Below are 23924 nucleotides of genomic sequence, written 5' to 3' on the forward strand. Positions count from 1 at the left end.
GTATCACAAAAACAGCCATATACAATAAGTATACAACTGAGTATGAGTGCGTTTTAATAAAACTACACTGAAGGGTGAATTATATTGAATTTTAACATCACAAGGTACTATTTTTTAGATTTGTTTTTCAAACATTTAAAAGTGAAACTCCCAAGTCTGTTGCAGGGAGACAGGTAAGAGAGTAGTAAATGCAGTAATCATATACACTGTATGATGGTGTGGTGATACAGGGGTTGGGTGAGGGAGAAAGCCAGTGGCTGCTTACATAGGACTCTCCTACAACTTGGGGTTTTAGCCTTGAGAGCTTAAGAGCTTCGTCTGGCCCAGACTGGTTCAATAATCCACCACTGGCCAAGGTGGATTATGTTCATCATTTTAAGGAAGAAAAAGTTTTTTCCTCCCTGATTATAAAAATTACATTTAATTATAAAAAAAATTGGAAAATGCAGAAAAAATATAGTAAAACCATAATCCCATCATCTAGGGATAACTGCTATTATGTTTGGGTACGTTTCTTTCATTTCCTTTTAGGAATGAAAAAAAAGGTTTTTGTATGTTACAGTTCTACAGAATCGAGCAGTGGGCTGGATCAGGTCTGCAGACTAGTTGGCTAAAATCTGCTCTAGAAAGATAAATAGGAATTTTCTTGGGAGAGGAGGGAGCAAGGCATTCTTTTTTTTTTTTTTTTTTAATTTATTTATTTATTTTCAGAGTAACAGTACTCATTGTTTTTGCACCACACCCAGTGCTCCATGCAATACGTGCCCTCTCTATTACCCTCCACCTGGTTCCCCAACCTCCCACCCCCCACCCCTTCAAAACCCTCAGGTTGTTTTTCAGAGTCCAGTCTCTCATGGTTCATCTCCCCTTCCAATTTCCCACAACTCCCTTCTCCTCTCCATCTCCCGATGTCCTCCATGTTCTTTGTTATGCTCCACAAATGAGTGAAACCATATGATACTTGACTCTCTCTGCTTGACTTATTTCGGAGCAAGGCATTCTTAACTGCTCTGTAAATGCATGGAGTCATTAAAAGGATGGGCTTGTGATGTGATGGGGTTGGTGATGTGTTTCTTGCTCATCAGGCAATCTTAGCCACCATTTGTTAACTCTAGATATTTTGGATGTATTATAATTACCTGTGATATATTAGATGGTATATGATAGAATTCCTGAGTGAAATGGAGGTTTGGACTAGGCAACCTCTAAGGCCTTTTCCAACCTCTGTTCTCTGATTCAAAGTTAGTTGATTATTGGTTGTGGATTGCCATCCTAAATTGAAGTAAACTTTAATGGTCAGAAAGAATATTGGTTTTGGAGCCAGAATTAATGAATTTAGCTAGTAAGTGGCAGAACCTAGATTTTATGTGGTCAGATATTTAATCTTTTAGAATTAGTCTGTGTTTTCTCCTTTCTTTTATAAGAACAATAATATACCTCAGGATTGTTGTGAGGATTTTTTTAAAAAAAGATTTTACATATTTATTTGAAAGAGCGAGAACATGAATAAGGAGAGGGTCAGAGGAAGAGGGAGAAACAGACTCCCTGCTGAACACGAGGAAGGAGTCCATCCCAGGACCTGAGATCATGACCTGATCTGAAGGTAGATGCTTAACTGACTGAGCCACCTAGGCACCCCTATATTTGTTCTTTATATTTATTTTATTTTATTATTATTATTTTTAAGATTTATTTATTTATTTGACAGACAGAGATCACAAGTAGGCAGAGAGGCAGGCAGAAAGAGAGAGAGGAGGAAGCAGGCTTCCCACTGAGCAGGGAGCCCAATGCAGGGCTCCATCTCAGGACCCTGGGATCATGACCTGAGCTGAAGGCAGAGGCTTTAACCCACTGAGCCACCCAGGCACCCCTTTAAGTTTATTTTAAAGTAAGCTCTATGCCCTATGTGGGTCTTGAACTCAGGACTCCAAAATCAGGAGTCACATGTTTTTACTGACTGAGCCAGCCAAGCACCCCTATTCTAGTTTTTAATTTGACATAGCAATGAAAAGTTTTATTAACTTTTTCAGTGGTTATATAACATAACATTTAGAAGTACTGTAATTTGATGTTTTCTTCTCTTTTTGTCTTTTCTCCCTAGCTTTAAAACCCAAATTTGCACAACTTACAGGAATGTCAGAACTTACTAATAATTGTACTACAGTAATCTATAATATTTAGGTTGCTTAAAAATTTTCTTAATCTAAGTCATACTACATTGTACATTAACCTTTGTCCTTATCAGGTGGTCATTTTATTAGGATGGACTTAAAGAAGTGGAATTACTAGATTGTAATTTCTTTGTTTTCTTTTTAAGTGGGTTGCCTCTGATGGTGATTATCCACAAGTCCTGGTGTGGAGCTTGCAAAGGTAAGTGCAAATAATCCAACCTCCGATGGGTTCTTAAATATTAACACTTAAAAAATAATAGCACAGACTTTGTCCCAGCATTGCTGATAGCTTTAAGGAATACCAAAGAAATGTATGACATAGATTTCTTGTTCCAGGAAGTTTGCAGTTATCTATGCAAGGGATTGGAGGGCAAAACAATGAGATGTGGTTAGGGAGAGTATAGGATTAAGTGCTACAGTAGTCATATGGACAGTAAATATAGGAAACTGAAATACACAGAAACATGGGAAGTGTTTAGGGAAGTCTTCCTGAAAAAGGTGGAAACCAGAGTTATTTGTGGCATGTGTTTTTCTGCTGGGCCACCTTGCTACTTCCCAGTCAGCTTTTTTCTTTTGTTTGGTATGCTACACTCAACAGAATCCTAACTGGAAAAGGAGTATGAAATTAGTGCAAATAGTGTAATTATATATATATAGATATAGATGTTACTTTATTGTCTATTACTTCAGTAAAAGTTACTGAAATGTGGCTGTAAAAAGCAAATAGAAATAATTGTTTTCATTTGTATGCTATTATCCATATTTTATAAGTGGGTTAAAAACTTGAGAGAAGTGAAGTCAGTCACTCTGGTGACAACCTGTGTGGGTAAGTGACAGAAGCATGACCAGAATTTGGGTGTCCTGATTTCTGGTTCTTAGGAGTTAAAAAAAAAAAAGTTTCATTTATCTGAATCAACTTAGCAAATTAGGGTTTGGATTTGACACTGATGTTTTCATGTATTCTAAGATCTTTTTCCCCTCTTAGCTTTGAAGCCCAAATTTGCCGAATCTACAGAAATTTCAGAACTTTCTCATAATTTTGTTATGGTGAATCTCGAGGTAAGACTTTGAGAGTTTCTCCTTTCGGCTACGATTTTAAGCCTTTGTTGTTTTAAAATTATCATTATTAATGGTATAAAACCATATTCAGCAGAGCTGGCTTCCTGTATATAGTGTTTTCCTCTTGACCTCTAATACAAAGGCTTGTGTGTCAGCTGTAGAAAGCTGTCCAGCCTCCACTTGTCAGAGGAAGAAGAGGAGAAATGGGATAAGATGACTACATTTTAAGGTCCCCTCAATCTTCATCTAGGATTATGACTGTTTTACATCATTGTATGGTTGTACTAGAGGTACATGCAGGACACAGATCCCTATGTGATGCAGATGAGCCCCTTCTCGGTGCTGGGCTTGTATGCACAATCTTCTGGTTTCTTCATTAGATGTCCTTGGCATAGATTATAGGTCTGTTACTATCAAGTCAGATATCAGATTTTAGAATTGGTTTTTTTCAGCCGCTGGGACTCTATCTCTATTTTATAGAAAAAGCATCTTGGGACTGAAGGTATTAGGTGATTTAGCCAGGATCAGAGAGCCTAATAAGTGATAAGAATAGGTACTGTGACCTAACTATGTTGAGTTTTAGGCTGTACTCTGCAAGTCAAGGATGCTTGGATGCTCTATGATGAAACATCTAGCCCTAAGTTTCTGTGAAGATAGCATTACTTAAAGGACTGGAAATCTTTTGAGGACACTAATGGGGAATGTTGAGGCAGTTAAGGGACTGTAAAGGATTGCTGTATGACTAGTGATAGCCTGAATGCTGACACACCTCACTCAAGGCAAAATTATATTAGTTTGAAGAAATCACATTTAACTCCTGAAATGGGATCCACACCAAAAATGACATCAACCAACAATACTGTTGATTTCTTATGCATATTAACTTTTTATGACTTTCTAAGTTAGAGCCATCACTCAAAGGAAACAGAAATGTCTTAACTGAGCATTTTCCAAATTCAGACTTTTCTTCAAAAGAAAGTGAACCATGTGGTCATATCTCCTGGGAGGATTGTAACTCCATAATTATAGCTAAAATATCAACCTCATTAATTCATTGATTCAAGAAATACTGTGTGGAAGTCACTGATGTGGGTGTTGGGAATCAGTGATGGAAAAACGGATAAAATTCCCCACCCTTATTGAAATTACATATGGGAAAATGAATTATAGGGAGACAGACAAATCAGTTAATCAAAATATGTCAGGTGATGGTAAATGCTATGGCTAAAAATGAAGGGTGGAGGGGATAATTGCAATTTTAAATAGATGGTTGGAAAAAAAGGTGACATTTGAGCAAAGATTTGGTTCAAGAAAGGGAGTAAGCCATGTGGATAATGGAGGAAGTAAGTCCTGGCAGAGGGTAAGAACAAGTGCAAAGGCCCGATCAAGGTGCATGCCTGGTTTGTTTAAGGACAGCAGCAGCAAGCAGGTCAGCATCATGGAAGAAGACTGAACAAGGGCTAGGACATAAAGTCAGAGAAGTGCTCAAGTGGCAGATTATGTAGGGCCTCTTAGGCCGCTTGGGACTTGGAGTTTTACCCTGAGTGAGAGGGAAAGCCCCTGAAAGGTTTTTTGTTTTTGTTTTTGTTTTAAGATTTATTTACTTACTTGAGAGAGAGTCAGAGACAGAGACAGCGGGGTGAAGGGGCAGAGGGAGAGAGAGTCTTAAGCAGACTCTGCACTGAGCGTGGCGCCTGACTCGGGGCTCGGTCTTACAACCCTGAGATCACAACCTGAGCTGAAACCAAGACGGCACCACCCAGGCACCCCACCTCTGAAAGGTTTTGAAGAGGAAAAGGACATGATCTGACTTAAGGTTTATACTTAATAGGACGAAGAGGAGCCCAAGGATGAAGATTTCAGCCCTGATGGGGGTTATATTCCACGAATCCTTTTCCTGGGTAAGGTGAAAGATCATAATCTGGGGATCTGTGATGTGGAAGGAGAGATAAAAGAATCAAGGCACCCACTGTATTTAGCGAAACTATACGAGGATGGTTAAAAACAAAAACAAACAAAAGCCAGTTTCAAGAGAATAGGGAAGTTTCCAATGCCAGAACTTCAAGTCTGAAAGGAAATTTTTTCCATTAGTTTCCATTAGTTCACTGTTTTTGTGAACAGTAACAGAGTACTGATCACCCATTATTCATTTGCGTATTAGCCATATGTCAAGCACTGGTAGGCACTACAGGGACAGAGATAAGTCACAATTCCTACTCTGTACTACAATTGCACTCTGATCTCAGAGTACAACTGAGACAGCGGAATGCTGTAACCAGACAAATGTCTTTCCACAAACAATTTACAAAAGATGTTAAATTTAGTGGCCATCTAATCTTTGCTCGGCATTCTGCTGGATTCTATAGGGGAGACAAATAGAAATGTAGAATCCCACCATCATCAAGAAGAAAGGGAGCATGCCAGGAAGAGAGAACAGCATATGCCAAGGCATGGGGGACATGAGTTCAGGGAGCTGCAAGGAATTCGCTGTGATTACAGCAGAAAACGCAAGGGGTAGAGTGGTGAGAGAGTGGGCTGCAAAGATGGGCAGGTCTCATTTTCTAGAGGGCCTGATATACATATAGCATTTGAAATACCTCTCTGTTGTAATTATGGCAATCCTTGTCCCATTTTGTCTATAATAGATCCCAGTGGCAAGGTGCATCCTGAAATCATCAATGAGAGTGGAAACCCCAGCTACAAGTATTTCTACATCAGTGCCGAGCAAGGTATGTTTATGTTGAGAGAGAGGGGATGGAGAATTGCTGCTGAATTTAAGTAGGATGGAGCACATGCAAGGTCTGTGGGAGGAGACTTGGTGCTATGTGTTAGCTGAGCATCTCCAGCATGACTAGCTTTTGGCTAGAGCCTGTGTAGAATATAGGAGAAAGATGAGACTGAGCCCCTTCCCTAGCTGCTTACAATGCAGTTTGGAGCTAACGGAACAGAATTCAGAGGAGGGGGAATGCCATTAGGTGATCAAATCTAAAAGGTTTCATAAATAGTAAGCTTTAACTTACTATTTTTATAGTAAAGGATATTTAACTTACTATCCTTCTTATCCTAGAAGGATAAGAATTTGTCTCTATGGACAGATAGGAGGACATTTCAAGCTATGGAAGCAAGGGTGGGGGGTGTAGCCCAATACGGAGAGTACACAGGCTTGCTGGAGGACACAGTGACTGGACTGAATCCTGAAGAATGAGACCTAGCCAGCAGAAGAATGCAAAAAGCATGTTCCAGGCAGAAAGAATAGCATCGGCACAAACAGGTGAAGGGAGGTTGAAATCATGTCAGGCCTTCTTGTTCTCTAATCCTTGAGCACAATCATTCTGGAGGCAGGAGGTTGGAATTCATGTTAAGTACTCTCCCTGTTTTCCTTCCAGAGTTTCTCCTGTCATCTATAACGGGGTTTGTTTGCTAAGTTGCCATGTTCCCACATTGCCATGGTGTCAGGTTGTTGCTCACTTTATGTTCTGAGTCCTTGAAACTCTTGTTTCTCAGAATAGGGAGAGGAAGGAGATCTGTCGAGGAGATAGCTCTCCAGATCTCCTTCCTATGGGTAAGGAGAATGTCATCTTCCTTTACCCAAATGCAGATCACTGGAGGCTGGCCTTAGAGGGAAATTTCCCACATGCGAAGGGCAGCTAGCTAGATTTTAGGTCCCCAGCTCTTGACCCTGGAGATTCACCTTCTCTTTAGAATTTCATCCAACTTGCCACTGCCATCACTTTTTAATATGTGAGTCCAAATGTGGACACAAGACCCTTGCTGAATCCCCCATGACTCAGCTGATGTGGAACTGGAACATCAAGCCTGGCTTTACTAAAGGCTTTGGCACAGCAAGAGGGAAATAACGAACTATACTACTTGTCTCTTAGGAGGTCGTAGGCTGGCTTTCTGCGATTTACAGACTCTGGCTCAGCCCAGCTCCTGGCCTGTCACTGTGTGGAGAGCCTATACCAAAGCAGCTGCCCTCCTTGAAGCTGTATTGACAAGAAAGATGTCCTGAGATAGTTCACCTCGTTTTTTTTTTTGCCTGAGAACTTGGCTGCTTCTCAGTGTAGTTGGTGCTAGAAAGGACTGCCTCCTTCATTGAAGACCATACCTCCTCTGAGCACACGCACATACTCATCTGTAACTTCCACAGGAAGTTAAATAGATGCAGCATTCACCCAAAGAATATCATGGGATGGGCGGAGGGTGTTTTCTTCCCTTAACGATGACAAGTGAACATCTGTAGTCTGTGACAGGAATTCAGCCCTAATCCTGGAGGATAAGCCATAGTAACTGGTCATATTTTTGTAGTATTTCATAATTTATAAAGCTCTTTTATTATCCATTCATTTAATTTTTTATAATAATCCTGTGTGAAGTAAGTAGCGTTCCCTCAATTTACAGATGGAGAAACAAATTCAAAGAGGTAATTGACTTTCCAGGACTAAAATCCAGAATTAAATCCTGTGCTCCTGTAGAATTTCTCCTATAATAAAAATCTGTTAGTTGCCAAATGTCAGATATTAAAAATCTGCTTCGTACTCTCTCCCTGCAATCTTTATTTCACAGTTGTTCAGGGGATGAAGGAAGCTCAGGAGAGGCTGACCGGGGATGCCTTCAGAGAGAAACATCTTGAAGATGAGTTATAACATGAATATATTCTTTCTTTCATCAGAGTTAGTGCTCTGCAAGGAAAGCAGCGGGGGAGGGAATATTGAGGAATCGCTCAGAACAATTAAATCAACCAGGAAACCTTGCTCCTGCCTACATGGGGAGGAGCACTCTCACTGTGGAAGACTTCTGCTGACAGGAGCTGGTCTCCATGTTTGTGGATCCAGCAGAGTGTGGCAGACTTCCTTCTCCCCCCCCCCTTAGATGTCTGTCACGGAACGTAAAGAATGACAGCTTTTGACACAAAACTTGAGCCATTGGAGTTGTACTCCTCACAGTTCAGTATTTGAATCTTTTTCTGTTTCCTCCCGCTTTATTCACCTTGGTGGTGAAAGGAGACCAGTAGCATCTTTTCTATGGTATTAAAATTACAGAAATAGTTCATCACTTAAAAAAATAAATCTAAATGTAAAACAGTAATTCTGCCCCCACTGAGGAGACCAGCCTATTTCTCCTCCCTTTCTCCTGGGAATACTCTTGGGCTTCTTCCTGAATCCCGGTAACTTCCATCCTCTTCTCCTGCTTGGGCTTCCCTGTTTGCACGCATGTGTATGCAGGAATGGCTGTGTCTTTGGACTCAGCCCCAGCTGGAAGCATGCTTTCCCCTGCTACTGTTAGAGAAACAGAAACCTTCAAGCCCTAGGTGGAGCCATTTTTGTCAAGTCGTCAATTGTATTTTTGTACTGAGGTTAACAAAAAAATTTAAAAATACTAATTGTTCCATTAAACTTTAATAAAACTTTGAGAGGAAATGAGTTGTGATGGCCTTTTTGTTATTGGAGAATGGAGGGAGGGATGGAGATCACTTCAGGAAGAAAACGAACCATGAGGGCCTGATCTAGGATTCCTCCCACTCCTGCTCCTCCTACATTTAAATGGGCAGCAGAGCTCATCTCTTCTGCTCTTTAAATAGCCGAATTCCCTCACTGTTACTGTTACTGTTTTCCTGCAGGGCAGGCTTTTTCTATTTCCAGGACTATCTATTATGACAGCCTCTTAACTTGCTTCTTACGCCCAGTACTCTCTCCTACAATCCATCCTCCTTGCTTCCCACCCCCATCTTCTCAAAATGCAAATGTGACAGGGTCACTCCCCTGTTTAAAGCCTTTCTTGCCGCCTCAAGGCAGTAGTATTAACATGAGATATTTGGGCTTCGGTAAGTGTTGTGTGTGTGTTATCTTATTTTGTTTGCGTTTAGTCCTAACAGCCCTATGAGAAAGTTATATAACAATCTTCGTTTTACAGAATAATTTGAAGTATACAGTGAAACCAGGGCACAGAAGAAAGTCGAGATCTTTACCATGGTCTTTAAAAAGCTGCCTGCTTGGGGTGCCTGGGTGGCTCAGTGGGTTAAAGGCTCTGCCTTTGACTCAGGTCATGATTCCAGCGTCCTGGGATGGAGCCCCACATCGGGCTCTCTGCTCAGCAGGGAGCCTGCTTCCTCCTTTCTCTCCTTGCCTGCCTCTCTGCCTACTTGTGATCTCTATCTGTCAAATAAATAAATAAAATCTTAAAAAAAAAAAGCTGCCTGCTTCTTCAGCTGCATTCGTTCTGTTCATGTCTTTACATTTTGTGTTGTGACACCAAATTTGTTCAAGTTCCCCTCACAACATGCTTTTTTATGCTTTTGTGTCTTTGCTTGGCTTTCTTCCACTGCTCCCTCTTCCTGAGAGTCTTTCCTGACCTTTCTCATGAGGAGAAAGTATCCCCTGTACCTACTCCCACAAGCACATCGGTCCTGGCCCCACACTACATTACATTGTAGTTCTCTGCACATCTGTGGCTGTTATCAGGTGGCCATGCTTCTCTAGGGCAGAGGACCTTTCCCTGTGTACCAAGGTCCCAAAACAATGTAGTTCAAGTGAATTGTCAACCTCTCCGGTAGGTTCCTTTCATCTATTCTCTTTATAGTTCTGTGGGATGGGTATTGTTAACCTCATTTATAGAAAAGGAAACTACGGAGAGGGAATTGATTTTCCCACAGTTTCTAGACTAAGTAAATACTGAATTCTAACCATGCTTATCGTACTTCAAACTCATGCTTTTTTCCGACTACACATTGCATTACCTCCCTTATGTGCCAAAGTGTGACTCAGAACAGGAGTTTTCAATCTGGGGTACAGACTTTATAAGAGATACATGAACACAGAAACTTAAGTGAATTGATATTCAGCTAATTTTTCTTAAAACTGATTTCCCAGAATTCCTCAAAAAATTAAACATAGAATTACTGTAGGATGCACCAATTCCATTGCTGGGTATATACCCAAAAGAACTGAATGCAGAGATTTGAATGGACTTTTTCGTGATAGCCAAAAGATGGAAGCAATTCAAGCATACCTTCGTGGATGAATGGATAAACAAAATGTGATGTATGCATACAACAGAATGTTATTCGTTTTAGAAAAGAAGGAAATTGTGAGGCATGCTACAACATCAATGAACCTTGAAGACGTTATGCTAAGTAAAACAAGCCAGTAACAAAAAGGATAAATATTGTATGGCTACACTCATATGGGGTATCAGTCAAATTCATAGTCGAAGTAGAATGTGGTTGCCAGGGGCTGAGGAAATGGGGAACTAGTGTTTACAGAATTTCAGTTGAGAAAGACGGTAAAATTTTGGAGATGGACAGTGGTGATGGTTGCATAATGATGTGAATGTATTTAATGCCATAGACGTGTACACTTAAAAGTGGTTTAAATGGTAACTTTTTAGGTATATATATTAACCACGATTTAAAAAAGTTTTCCCAGGAAGTGTTATCATTCCCTCCTCCATTTTCATTTTTCACTTTTCCCCACTTTACTGGGGGGGGGGAAAAAAGTATACCTCTCACTTTGAATCTTAATGGGGTGCATTGCTCTATCGTGTAAAAACCTCTGGGGGTACCAAACAAAGGAAAACTGAAATAGTACTAAGCCTCCATGATTAAAGCTTTTTGTCCTGTCCCTAGTTCTGTCTTAAGCATAGTTCTATTATGAGCAAAATTTGACATTAGAAATGAACAGTTTGCCCCATTTGGAGCTGTTCTGAATTCAGACAAGTTGTATAGTGGAAATGTTGAAAATTTTCTTCTTCCAGTCCCCAGTTATTATTTAGAAAGGCGTCTCTCCCAAGGGAGAATTCTAAGGAAGCATAGAAGAAAGTTTGAAGTCATCTGGGTGGCAAACTCAGGGCAAGTCTTCACCTTTTAGAATTCAGAATTAATCTTAGAATTTGGAGCTTGGATAGTTGTCAACAGAGATTCATGTTAACGTGTTTATTTGAACTGAAAAATGGAATTACGATGTTGCCTCTGGGAAAAGACTTAAAGAGATACTTCACAAAAGAAAATATATGAATAGCCAATAAGCATATGATAATGTATGATATTATCAGGCATCAGAGAAATGCAGATTAGAGCTAGGAGATAGCATTTCCTACCTGCTGGAATTGCTAAAATTAAAAAGACTGATGATACCAAGTGTTGGAGAGGATGTGGAGCAACTCTTGTATATTGCTGGTGGGAATGTAAAAGGGTACAACCACTGCGGTAAATAGTTTGGGAGTTTATAAAGTTAAAAATGCACTTACTATGTAACCCACCAATTCCAATATCATGACTATATGGATTATATGAAACAGAGGTCCACAAACAAAATTGTAGGAGTGCCTGGGTGGCTCAATTAGTTAAGCAGCTACCTTCGGCTCAGGTCATGAACCTAGGGTCCTGGGATCAAGTCCCACATCAGGCTTCCTGCTCAGCGGGGAGCCTGCTTCTCCCTTTCCTTCTGCCTGCTGATCCTCCTGCTTGTGCTCTCTCTATCAAATAAATTTTAAGAATCTTAAAACCCACAAAAACTTGTACAAGAATGTTCGTAACAACTTTATTCATAATATCCAAAATCTGGAAACAACCTAAAAGTCTATCAACAAATAAATGGATAAATTGTGGCATATTCATACCAAGGATACTTCTCAGAATAAGAAAGAACAAAACTACTGATACATGGAACAGCATGGATGCATTCTTAAAAACATGCTGTGAAAAAATAGACCATAAAAAAGAGAATATATTTGTATGAAGTTTCGGGACAGGCAAAACTTACCTATAGTCTAAGAAATCAAATAGTAGTTACCTGGGAGGCAGGCAGCAGGGGGCGGCAGGGATGGGGTGGTGGTCACAGGAGGGAATTAACTTGTAATGGCACAGGAGGGAACTTTCTGTGGTGATGGAAGTGTTTGTTACATAGGCATATACATTTGACAAAACTCGTTGTACTGTAAAACACATTTTATTGTACGTAATTTATATGCCAATATATTCGACTTTAAAACACCTATTCCAAATCTCCAAACTGAAGTCTCTGAAGAAAGTCTGGATGCAGCTGATTGATTTAACAGTGAAGACTGACTTGGTCAATTAGGTAATACATAAAACTTTTCCCATAAATTGAATGAAAACCAAGTGTTTGATTAAAACATACTTAAATCACGTAAGATAAATAGATTTAGTCGACGTATATTTTTTAAAGTTTTTATTTAAGTTCCAGTTAACATACAGTGTCGTGTTAGTTTCAGGTGTACAATATAGTGATTCAACAATTCCATAAAACACCTGGTGCTTATCACAAACGCCCACCTTAATCCCCATCACTTATTTTACCCATCCCCCCACCCACCTCCCCTCAAAGTATATCGGATTGGCAAAGGTTTTCTTAGCCATTTCTGAGGAACTGGGTTATGCAGTATACCTCAAAGGCAAGGAAAAAACTGAGATGCAGTTAACAAGTATTTTATAAGTCTTTGTGTCATACTTCCCAGAAACTGAGAAAGAAAATGACTAATGAATGAGCAACAAATTCTTTCACGAAGTAGATGTTTTCTACTTCTTTGTTTACAATGTGATTGAAAGGTGACCTAATTGAATTATCAACTGATATATCATTTGACATTTTTGATGTTAGAGCACTGTGATTTTGGGGCATATCACTCATATGTTCATCTGTTTTGCTTCTTAAATTCCATATGAGTGAAATCATATGGCATTTGCCTTTCTCTGACTGACTTACTTCCCTTAGCATAATACCCTCTAGCTCCATCCACACCATTGAAAATGGCAAGATTTCATCCTTTTTTTGACGACTGAGTAATATTTCATTGTATATCTACCATATCTTCTTTATCTATTCATTAGTCGACGGACATTTGGGCTATTGTTGATAATGCTGCTATAAACATCAGGTGCATATACCCCTTTGAATCTGTATTTTTGTATCCTTTGGGTGTTGGGTGAATACCTAGTAGTGCAATTACTGGATTGTAGGGTAGTAAAAAAAAAAAAAAGTTCAGCATTTGCGGGGCTCCTGGGTGACTCAGTGGGTTAAGGCCTCTGCCTTCGACTCGGGTCATGATCCCAGAGTCCTGGGATCGAGCCCCACATCCGGCTCTCTGCTCCGCGGAGAGCCTGCTTCCTCCTCTCTCTCTGCCTGCCTCCCTGACTACTTGTGCTCTCTCTCTCTGTCAAATAAATAAATAAAATCTTAAAAAAAAAACAACCAATAAGCATTAATTATTAAATATAAAAGTAAAACTTTATTGGAAGTGCACCTATTAGTGACAAAACTTCCTAAAAATATGGTTCATGTATCTGAATGTTACTTATGGCTAGCAGGATTCAGCATTAACTTTTTCAGCATTAACTTTTATATCAAAAGCAATTCTCAAAATGTTAAAAACCTCATTCTCAGTTTCTGAGCACCTGCAAATTTTTTATTAACTCATTAATGAGGACCAGCAAAATGACACAACCCATTCAAAGGAGGATATAAGAAATGTCCATCTTTATTGTCAGTAACAAAAAGGAATCCTGAAAGAAGGCTGCTAAATCAAATATAAAACAGGTTAGTGACTTAAAGGCAATAGAGCCATCACATTTAAGGTTATCTTCCCCCTGGGAAAGAAAGCATTTTCATCTTAATAGTTTTCTTATAAGTTAACATCTAACTCCATTGAGTTGTAAAATGTCTGTACCCTTTTTAATAGTAAATGGTAAATCAAATTAAGTTATATTCTCTTGGAAAATCAGAAAACCCTTTATGCAAGCTCGTTACAACAATGCTCTACAAAAACATTAAAAGTTTCAAACAATTTTTCTTAACACTAGTTATTATTTTTAGAAATATAAATGCTGAGAAATGTTCACATAAATAAATACATGGGAATGGAAGGAGTTTTGTTATTGCAATGGCATTAAATTCTTTCAACTCTTAATTGAGTGATATGCCCCAAAATCACAGTGCTCTAACATCAAAAATGTCAAATGATATATCAGTTGATAATTCAATTAGGTCACCTTTCAATCACATTGTAAACAAAGAAGTAGAAAACATCTACTTCGTGAAAGAATTTGTTGCTCATTCATTAGTCATTTTCTTTCTCAGTTTCTGGGAAGTATGACACAAAGACTTATAAAATACTTGTTAACTGCATCTCAGTTTTTTCCTTGCCTTTGAGGTATACTGCATAACCCAGTTCCTCAGAAATGGCTAAGAAAACCTTTGCCAATCCGATATACTTTGAGGGGAGGTGGGTGGGGGGATGGGTAAAATAAGTGATGGGGATTAAGGTGGGCGTTTGTGATAAGCACCAGGTGTTTTATGGAAGCAGGCTCCCCGCTGTCCAGAAAGCCAATGCGGGGCTCATCCCAGGACCCCTGGATCATGATCTGAGCCGAAGGCAGAGGCTTTAACCCACTGAGCCACCGAGGTGCCTCTGTTTTTTTGTTTTTTAAAGATTTTGTTTATTTATTTGACACAGAGAGAGAGACCACAAGCAGGCAGAGCAGTGGGCAAAGAGAGAGGGGGAAGCAGGCTCCCTGCTGAGCAGAGAGCCCGATGCTCAGGCTTGGGGCTCCATCCCAGGACCCCAGGATATGACCTGAGCTGAAGGCAGAAGTTTAACCTACTGAGCCCCCCAGGTGCCCCAAATCCATGTTTGTAACCACTATATCATCCGATGCAATTTCTAGTCAAGCAACTCAAGGAATGGATCAATACCTATGCTGCATAGTGGGTCTACATTTTCAGGATAACTAATACAGTTACAAAAAAGGGAACATAATTGTAGATTCCAAAAATTTTTTCTCAAACCCCACTCTTCATGAAAACAGAGAAATTTTTTATAGTCAGATCTGAGATTTTTCAGGTATTTGAGATTTAAACTGCCTGCTTTTTAAATTTTTCTTTTCTATCTTTTTTTTTTTTTTTAAGATTTATTTATTGGGATACCTGGGTGGCTCAGTCAGTTAAGCAGCTGCGTTTGGATCAGGTCATTGATCCCAGAATCCTGGAATCAAGTCCTGCATGGGGCTCCTTTCTCAGCAGGGAGCCTGCTTCTCTCTCTGCCTGCCACTCCCCCTGCTTGTGCGTGCTCTCTCTCTCTCTCTATGACAAATAAATAAAATCTTAAAACATAAATAAATTTTCAAAAGATTTATTTATTTATTTTAGTGGGGAAGTGTGGAGGGAGAGAGAGAATCTTGAGCAGATTCCCTGCTGAGCGTAGAGCACAGTAGAGGGCTCTATTCCACAACTGTGAGATCCCGACCTGAGCCGAAATCAAGAGTTGGCCCCCTGAAGCGACTTAGCCACCAGCCACCCACATTTTTACTCTCTTCTCTCTCTGTCCTGGACGTAGTAAATGAAGAGACTTGGGGTTACACCACCTTTAGTGAGTGGGTAATTGCACTTTGAGTTGATTATATTAATGGGGATTTTTCTAAAGTGTAAACATGGAGCAGGCAGAGTTCATGTAGGGCAAATAAATTAGTGGATTGTATGGATATTTTGATTCTTTTTGGCCATTGCATTAAAATCCCATTCTTAGGTTTAAGAAATCCTTCAACTTTTAAATTTGAAGATGGGCAAAACCCCTTTTCCATTTTATAAGTTGGAAATACCAAATAATTGCTTTCCTAGCTTCTGCTGTTAGACTTTTGGCACATGACCTAGGCTCAGCCAGTCAGACACACCTTCTGCAGCTTTCTGTAGCAGAAATTTGACTGAGTTCTTGAGAGAATGCTGATTGTAGTGCCCATGGTGGTGTGCGGGGTCAGAAGCTAGTAGTGTTGGCTACACAAGCTTAGTGTTTAACGGCGACAGCAGTGGTGCCTTCCCCGGCATGTCTGCAACGCGTATCCCCAAACCTGGTTCTCCAGCCTCCCTGGATATTTTATGATCGATTCAATGTATATAATATTCTTTCCTTCCATAAATAAGCCAGAGTAAGTTTCTGTGGTTAGCCACTAACCGTGACTGATTTGGTTATCAGTAACCATTGTTTAAAATGTTATAGCCCGGGGCACCTGGGTGGCTCAGTCAGTTGGGCGTCTGCCTTAGGTTTGGGTCATAATTCTGGGGTCCTGGGATTGAGCCCTGCATTGGGCTCCCTGCTCAGCGGGGAGTCTGCTTCTCCCTCTCTCTCTGCTGCTGTCTCTCTCTCTCTCTGTCAAATAAATAAATAAAATCTTTAAAAATAAATAAAAGGTGATAGCAGCATTTTCAAAAGTATATTTCATGGAACACTAAGTCCCCTTGAAAAAGAGTCCATGGCTCACTAAGTTTGGATGGCCAGATTTCTCTTGGAGTGATTCATAATTCAAAGGAATACTTTAGAAATTCTGAGAGGTCTCCCAAGAAAGATATTTATGCTTGTTAGCAGACTGAGTGAGAAACTGACACATGCAGGGAGGGGACACACTGAGAAAACTGCCAGTGAAACATGGCTGGAGCCAGTGGATTAAGTCAACTTTGAATTGCACTTTGGTTTTGGACTTTGAGATATACGAGGTAACATTCCCTATATTTAATACAGCTGAATCTCAGCTTCCCATTACTTGCCATAAGAAGTGATGAAAAACATCACCTAACATCTTCGCCGCTCATTTATTTGACTTTCTCATCACCAATGACCTCCACTCTATCTCAGCCTCCCTTTCCAACGGGTCTCGCTTATTATCATTCAAAGCCAATCTACCTTTGAAATCTTGAACTTGGAAATTCTATTCTTTGACCACAACCACCTATTTGTCCTTCCGACCTAACCGATCAACATCTTCTACTACACTTTGACCTTATCCAGAGGAAGTTAATTTTTGTTAAGTCACTGGGTCTGTGGTACTTGGTTAACGCAGGCCAAGCCAACTAATACATTCTTCATCATCTCTGTCACCACCACCAGCAGTATTTGTTGCCCAGATTTTTGTAGTGTAAGATCCATCAGGGCTTTTATCTATCTTATTTGCTGCTGTATCCTTAAAGTCTAGGAGACAGTCTGGCAAATAGTGGGAATTTAATAAATATTAAAGAAACAGGGCACCTGGGTGGTTCAGACTTTGGCTCAGGTCGTGATCCCAGGGTCCTGGGATAGAGCCCCTGCATTGGGCTCCTTGTTCAGTGGGGGGGCCTGCTTCTCCCCCAACCCCCTTCTCTGTCTCTCATGAATAAATAAAATCTTAAAAAAATAAATATTAATGAAACAGCTAAATAAATGAATTTATTTTAGCTATTTTAGGTGGTGTCCTTGTGTCCATCCTTCCCCTCTCTCCAGCTGTTCTCCACAGAGATTACTTTCTTTATGTTAAAATTCTGGTTATATCATTTCCCTGCTTGAAACTCTTTATTGTCTCTCTTCCATTATTCTAAGGATGAAATCTGAAATCAATAATATTGTTTAAGTGGGTGGTATTATTTGGCTCGCACGTCTCTCTCCATCTTCGGTGCATGTAATTCTCTCATTCTATGGTGAGCATTCCAGCCCCAAATGTGTTCTTTCCATTTCTCAAAGTTCCTCAGGACCTTTACACATGCTCCTCCCTCACTGGAGTATCCTTCCCCATATTTTCACCCTTGTCATTCTTCAGAAGTCGCACCTAGATGTTACTTTGCAAAACCTTTCTTGATCATGCCACCACAATGACCTTTTATATCCTCATTGCTTTTCCTTCAAAACAATTATCATGATGTTAATTATTGATGTGATTATTTAATATCTGATTTACTCATTAAAATGTAAGCTCTGTGAGAATAGACTCTGTTTTGTTCATTATTGTTTTTCTAGTGCTCAGACTGCAACCATACCTGTATACCATAAATGAATAGTTGTTGAATGAAAGCAGGGGCAGTGTTAATTTCCTACGTCGGAACGTTCTACTTCACCTCTCAGTACCAACAGCAAGCGTAAGGTCTAGAAATAATACAAAGAAGGGGGTGATTAAATTATCTCCAAGTAAGAAGGGTGGAATGGATGGCAGGATGAATAGGAGGGGGTATTGAAGACACACAAGGTAGAAAAGTCATGTGCAAAAACACTGAGGTTTAAAGTCATTCTTTGTGTCCAGAGAGCAGAGACCAAAACCATTAGTGGTGATAGATAAAGACAGAAAAAAGGATCTGATCAAGTTGGCTGAAGAGGTTGAATTTTATTCTATAGTGCAACAAACATCACTGATTTTTCCAGTTCTTTTCTTTATTTAGGTCTGCTTTGTCTCTTATCCATGGACACTCGGAAAAGTCATTCAACCTTGCTGAGCTTCAGTTTTCTTTTCTGTTGAATGGTTGATGAGAGACATGAGATAGTGCATGGAAGGTACCTCAGATATTCCAGGAATAACAGAGATGATTATCAGATGTTAGTTCTCTTTGGGGGTGCCTGGCTGGCTAAGTCAGTACAGCATGTGACTCTGGATCTTCTGGACATGAGTTTGAGTTCCATGTTGGGTACAGTTAATGTAAATTTTTACTTAAAAAAAAGTTAGTTCCCTTTTTTTTTCACCGCTATAGTCAGGTTGATTTCAGCACCATGGCTTTTGGTCAGTCCTGAGAGAGTGCAGTTCCCATTTAGAGCACAAGAGGGAGTATGAGACTGAACCTTTGCAGGGGGTCACTGGTCTGACTTCGCCTCCCTTAGAAAGTCCCAGGAGAAAAGACAAATAGAGGAGACATTCTTCCAAAACTAGAAAAGCAACCTGACTTATTTTAAAGATTCTAAGTAAGTGGTAACTGTTCTTCAGGTTCCTGGACATTTGAAGGGGGGAAACCATCAGCAAGCATAATGGATTTAGTTACAAGAGCTACGAGATCCCTTAAAGTAGCTGGTTATTTTTGAACATGTTATTATTATACACTAACCTGTTTTCCATACATTGTCACTTTTAAATTTAGCTCTCCCAAAGAGCCAGTGAAATAATTCTCATCATCTTTGTACGGATGAGCAACCTGTGTGATCAAGAGAAATTTAATCACATAACTACAAATGGTGAAAGTTGGATTTGAACTTAGACCTCTCTGACTCCAAAGCTTCTGTGCTTTTGATGATCCCACCCTGCTTTCCCTTAGAAAGCCTTGGGGTTTATTTTAATTCAATTCCCTTATTTAACAGAGATGGTCTAAAAAGAGAACAGATCAGTGGTGAGTGATAACTGATGAGACCAAGGAGGAACGTGTCCCGAAGGTGGGCTTGTGGACACAAAGACCCTGATCACAGACCATGGCTATGCTCGTGCCGCTGCTGTATAAACATCCTACAAGAGGGGGAGGTTTCCAATTTGGTCAGTTAGCCATAATCTAGAGACACCTGTCCTCTTCAGCCCTTAAGTTCCTCATCTCTGAAATGAGTTGACTCCTTCTCCTCCAACTCTTCTCAACCCAAGTGTCATTTCCTCAGAGAGGCTTTCCCTGTTTAATAATTCTAAAATAATCCCCTCTCCTAGTTACTTTTATTCCATCCTCTTGGAATATTTCCTCAAATGCACTCATCACTAACTGAAATTATCTTTTTTTTTTTTAAGATTTTATTTATTTATTTGACACACAGAGAAAGATCACAAATAGTCAGAGGCAGGCAGAGAGAGGGGGGGAAGTAGGTTCCCTGCTGAGCTCGATCCCAGGACCCTGAGATCATAACCTGAGCCGAAGGCAGAGGCTTTAACCCATTGAGCCACCCAGGCGCCCCAACTGATATTATCTTATGAATTTTGTTTACTTGTTTGTTTGTCTCCCCTCCTAGGATTCATAACCTCCCAATAAGCAGGGTTCTGTCTATTTGTTGATTTAAATATTTTGTCTTATTTATTTAAGTAACCTTTACATCTGACAAGGGGCTTGAACTCACAACCCCAGGATCAAGGGTCACATACAGCTAGGTCTCCTTGTGGTAGGGGATTTTAAACTGGGTTTCAGGAGAGCTCTCTTCCTCTACAATGTAGAGCTTGTATTACAAGGGAAATTGGAGTAGCAGTTGGAGAGTGAGGAGGTTGTGGCCCTGGAAGGAATGGAGTGGAGAGCTCTCAGGAGGTAGAATAGATCAGCTTCTGTGAAGGACTGGCAAGGTGGGTGAAGGAAGTGGGAGGGGTTGGTGGGTGGTACCTAGGTTCTGCCTATTCACATCTTGAATGTTTTCCTGTTTGTCTCAGATTGTACTCCTGCTGGCCATGGTATACCCTGATGATGGGGTGATGTCCTCAATGTACATTTTAACCAATTTCACTTATAAACTTTTGCTAGTGGGGAGGATGGCCATGCACATTCATTTATTTTACAAATCAAGAAACTGAAGCACAGAGAAGGAAGGAATGATTAGTGCATGAAGTGACATTTGAGATACTCATTATCTAAATCTGTTCCCACTCCTGTTGAAAAGCAATAGATTTCTCTCTTCCCTGTATCCTCTCCATGCCCCTTTGTGATGTGACTTTGCTATTCTTCCCAATTAGAGGTGAAGTTTATTTCTCTCGGAATCTGGGCTGTGCTGGCGACTTGATTTGGCCAATCGAACAAAGTACACATGATGTTATGCAATTTCTGAGGCTAGGCCTTTTTTTTTTTTAATTTAAAGATTTTATTTATTTATTTGACAGAGACAGCAAGAAAAGGAACACAAGCAGGGGAATTGAAGAGGGAGACCAGGCTTCCTGCTGAGCAAGGAGCCCCATGCAGGGCTCCATGTGGGGCTCAATCCTGGGACCTGGGATCATGACCTGAGCTGAAGGAGATGCTTAACGACTGAGCCACACTGGTACCCGATTCTGAGGCTAGACCTGACGAGATTGCATCTTCTGCGCTTACCCTCTTAGAATGGTGCCCTGAGACCACCAGGGAAGCTGAGCTAGCCTACTGGTGGATTAGATTTGGAGAAGAGCCATGGCAGCCAGCCCTCAGCCAGAACCAACTGTCAGACCCATGAGGGAGGCCGTTTTGGACCTCCCGGTGCAGGTGAACTTCCAGCTGATCTCACCTAAAACCAGCAGACTAATCCGTTCGGCCATCCACAGAATTATGAGAAACAATACATTATTGCTGTTTTAAAGCATGCATTTTGGGGAATGGTTTGTTATGCAGCAGTAGGTAATCAAAACATCTTCTGTGCTTCTGTTGTCAGTAAATAGCTTCCCTGTCTACCTGGTTGTTTATGCCAGTTCCCTCTCCCTCATATTTCACATTTAATCCTTCCTAAATATGTATCAAATCTCTCTACTTTTCACTTTCCCCTATTGCTAGGACCTGAGTTCTGATCCTCTTCATCTCTCACCTGGACTATCACAGCAACCTCTGACTGTGCACCGTGTTTACTGAGCGCCGTCTCCCTGCTTCCTACCTTTCTCATCCAGTTTGTCACACCCACCACAGTCAGAACATTCTTTGTTACATGTAGATGTAACCATGTTACTCCATTGCTTAAAGCCTTTTGCTTACAAGGTAAATTCCTAAATCTTTAGCATGATTATGAATCCTTAAGATCATCTGGCCCCTGCCTCTTCTCCGTCCCCTCTTCCACCACTCCTCTCATTGAACCCTGTGTTTCTAGAGCTGCTTTACAGATTCTGGTGACCTTCTGGCACCTGCTTAAGCATCCTATCCTAATTGCATGAGGCAACCTCTGAAGGGGTCAGATGAAAACATTAATCTGTCAACATACCTAAGTTCCTATGCTGGTCATGAGGGACTCATACAGGGGTGTGGATTTGAACCTTGTAAAGATTTGGACATTCCAAATGATATCCATCTTTATGATACGAACTTTTCTAAATGACTGATTCTCATTCAATAAAAAGCATCAATTTTATATTCCATATAAAAACCAGGAGCTGGAGAAGGCTGATTACTCTTACAATTAGAAAAGGCTTAAGGAAATTTTGTTTGTAGGACTCTTAACCCCAGTAGTGTTCACTGAGCAACCATAATTCTGAAGTCTAATAGAAAGAGTCTAGCCTTGGAATCAGACAGACTTGGTATCTGGTTCTGCCATTTATCAGATATATACCCTTGGCAAGTCACCCGAATTTTCTGAAATCTGTTCCTTCATTTATAATATAAAAGGGGATGACAAATCATACATTGTGTGATTGTATTGAGGACTAAATGAAATAAAATATATGAATGAACCCATCATATTTTAAGGTCTTAATGATCATAGTTATATTTTTTAAAGATTTTATTTGTTTATTTGAGAGAGAGTGCATGAGCGAGGGAGGGGGAAGGGGCAGAGGGACAAGCAGATGCAGGACCCCGAAACCATGACCTGAACCAAAGTCAGATGCTTAACTGACTGAACCACCCAGGCATCCCTTAATGATTACAGTTATTAATCAATCTGATCCAAGGCAAAATATAGACTTTGGGGATAGATAAGTCTTTCTTCCTGTTTTTTATTTGGGCATTTAGATCTGGAAGTGAAGACAGTTAAATATAATTTGATATGTTCTCTCTGGTGGTAACTTGCTATTAATTGGGAGATAGCTGTTGGGGGACATTACTGATACAGCTCAAGTGTCAGAAGTGGCCTCTCTGCCCCGTTAAGGTCTAAATGCAATGGGCTTAAAATTCAATTTTCATATTTACAGTCGTTATAAGTTCTAAGCCTTCCTGGAATTGTTTTGTAAATTCTATGAGGGCTGTGGTCTCATAGTCTCTGCCTCTAGCTTTCTTTTTCAACTCAGAAAAACAAAGACCTTTGCACTAGTTCCCTACGCACTCATCTTCAGTACTCCCTTCAGAAAGCATTCCTGAGTTTAATGACCTTTCCTAAAGTCTCAAGAGTCAAAGACAGTGGTCACATCATACACGTGACAACATATTCATTTTATGCATCCTAGAGCTTAAACACTCTTTTGTCTGCTTGCTATGGGAGGTTTCTTCTGACCTTTTACCCATGTAGCCCTTACCCTTACACTGATTTTTCCATTCATCTTTTTCCTTCCCCCCTTCAAGTTCTCTTTATGCCCTCTTCCTCCTATTTTGCCAAGTAAATTCTAAATTCTCCCATTTCTACCCAGAGCAATATAGTATTCCTCCTTCTCTTCCCACCCTTACATAGCCACACTCTTCAAGGCCCTGAGTAGGACAAAAGGGTCTTCTGTATATTAGGGTCTATCCTTCTTGGAAGGCACTTGTGGCTAAAAATAACATTTGTTTATAATAACCACATCTTATTATGTACCTGGCACTGTATCAAGTGCTTGCCAGTAGCTATCTATCTCATTTTCTTATTTGGTCTTCACAATAATTCTGGGAGGTAACTCTCATTATTTCTATTGCTACAAATGAGGATGAGGTGTGTGTCTGTGTGTTCAAAAAATTATGCAATTTGCATAAGATCACACAGCAAGCAACTGGTGGAACAAGGATTGAAAACAAGATCTAGCTGGCCCCAAATTCTATGCTCTTTCCATTTTACTACATGGCCTTCCAGGAGAAGGAGAAAGAGAAAGTAATCAGAAGACCCGAGGCTACATAAACACAACACCATCTGTTCTCATATTGTTTCACAACTTTAAAAGTTGTTTTATATGTTATCTCATTATTCCTGTGAAGAATGAATAGTCATTATCATTACACCCATTTTGAAGTGAGTAAACTAGGGCCTGGTGGGAGACAGGGAATGAGGGAACAGGTAGTATAGGATATTTGATTTTAAGATCACAGAGGCACTAGTTTGGGGTTAGTAAGAAGTTCAGGGTGTGACCGTGGGAGCCAGTGGCCAAAGTGA

General features: G+C 40.2%; 1 protein-coding gene across 1 annotated transcript in view; it reads left to right on the forward strand.

Moving 5' to 3' along the window:
* TXNDC12 (thioredoxin domain containing 12) overlaps window positions 1–8653 on the forward strand; it is a 32527-nt gene extending 23874 nt beyond the window's left edge. The window contains exons 3-7 of the mRNA XM_046021563.1: window positions 2318–2370; window positions 3157–3230; window positions 5062–5131; window positions 5876–5959; window positions 7797–8653. Coding sequence (XP_045877519.1) covers window positions 2318–2370; window positions 3157–3230; window positions 5062–5131; window positions 5876–5959; window positions 7797–7876 — 361 coding nt within the window. The 3' untranslated portion in view covers window positions 7877–8653. The remainder of the gene's footprint in view (window positions 1–2317; window positions 2371–3156; window positions 3231–5061; window positions 5132–5875; window positions 5960–7796) is intronic.
* The last annotated feature ends 15271 nt before the right edge of the window (window positions 8654–23924 follow it).

The sequence above is a fragment of the Meles meles genome, chromosome 1 (assembly GCF_922984935.1).
Source record: "Meles meles chromosome 1, mMelMel3.1 paternal haplotype, whole genome shotgun sequence".
NCBI classification, from domain to species: Eukaryota; Metazoa; Chordata; class Mammalia; order Carnivora; family Mustelidae; genus Meles; species Meles meles.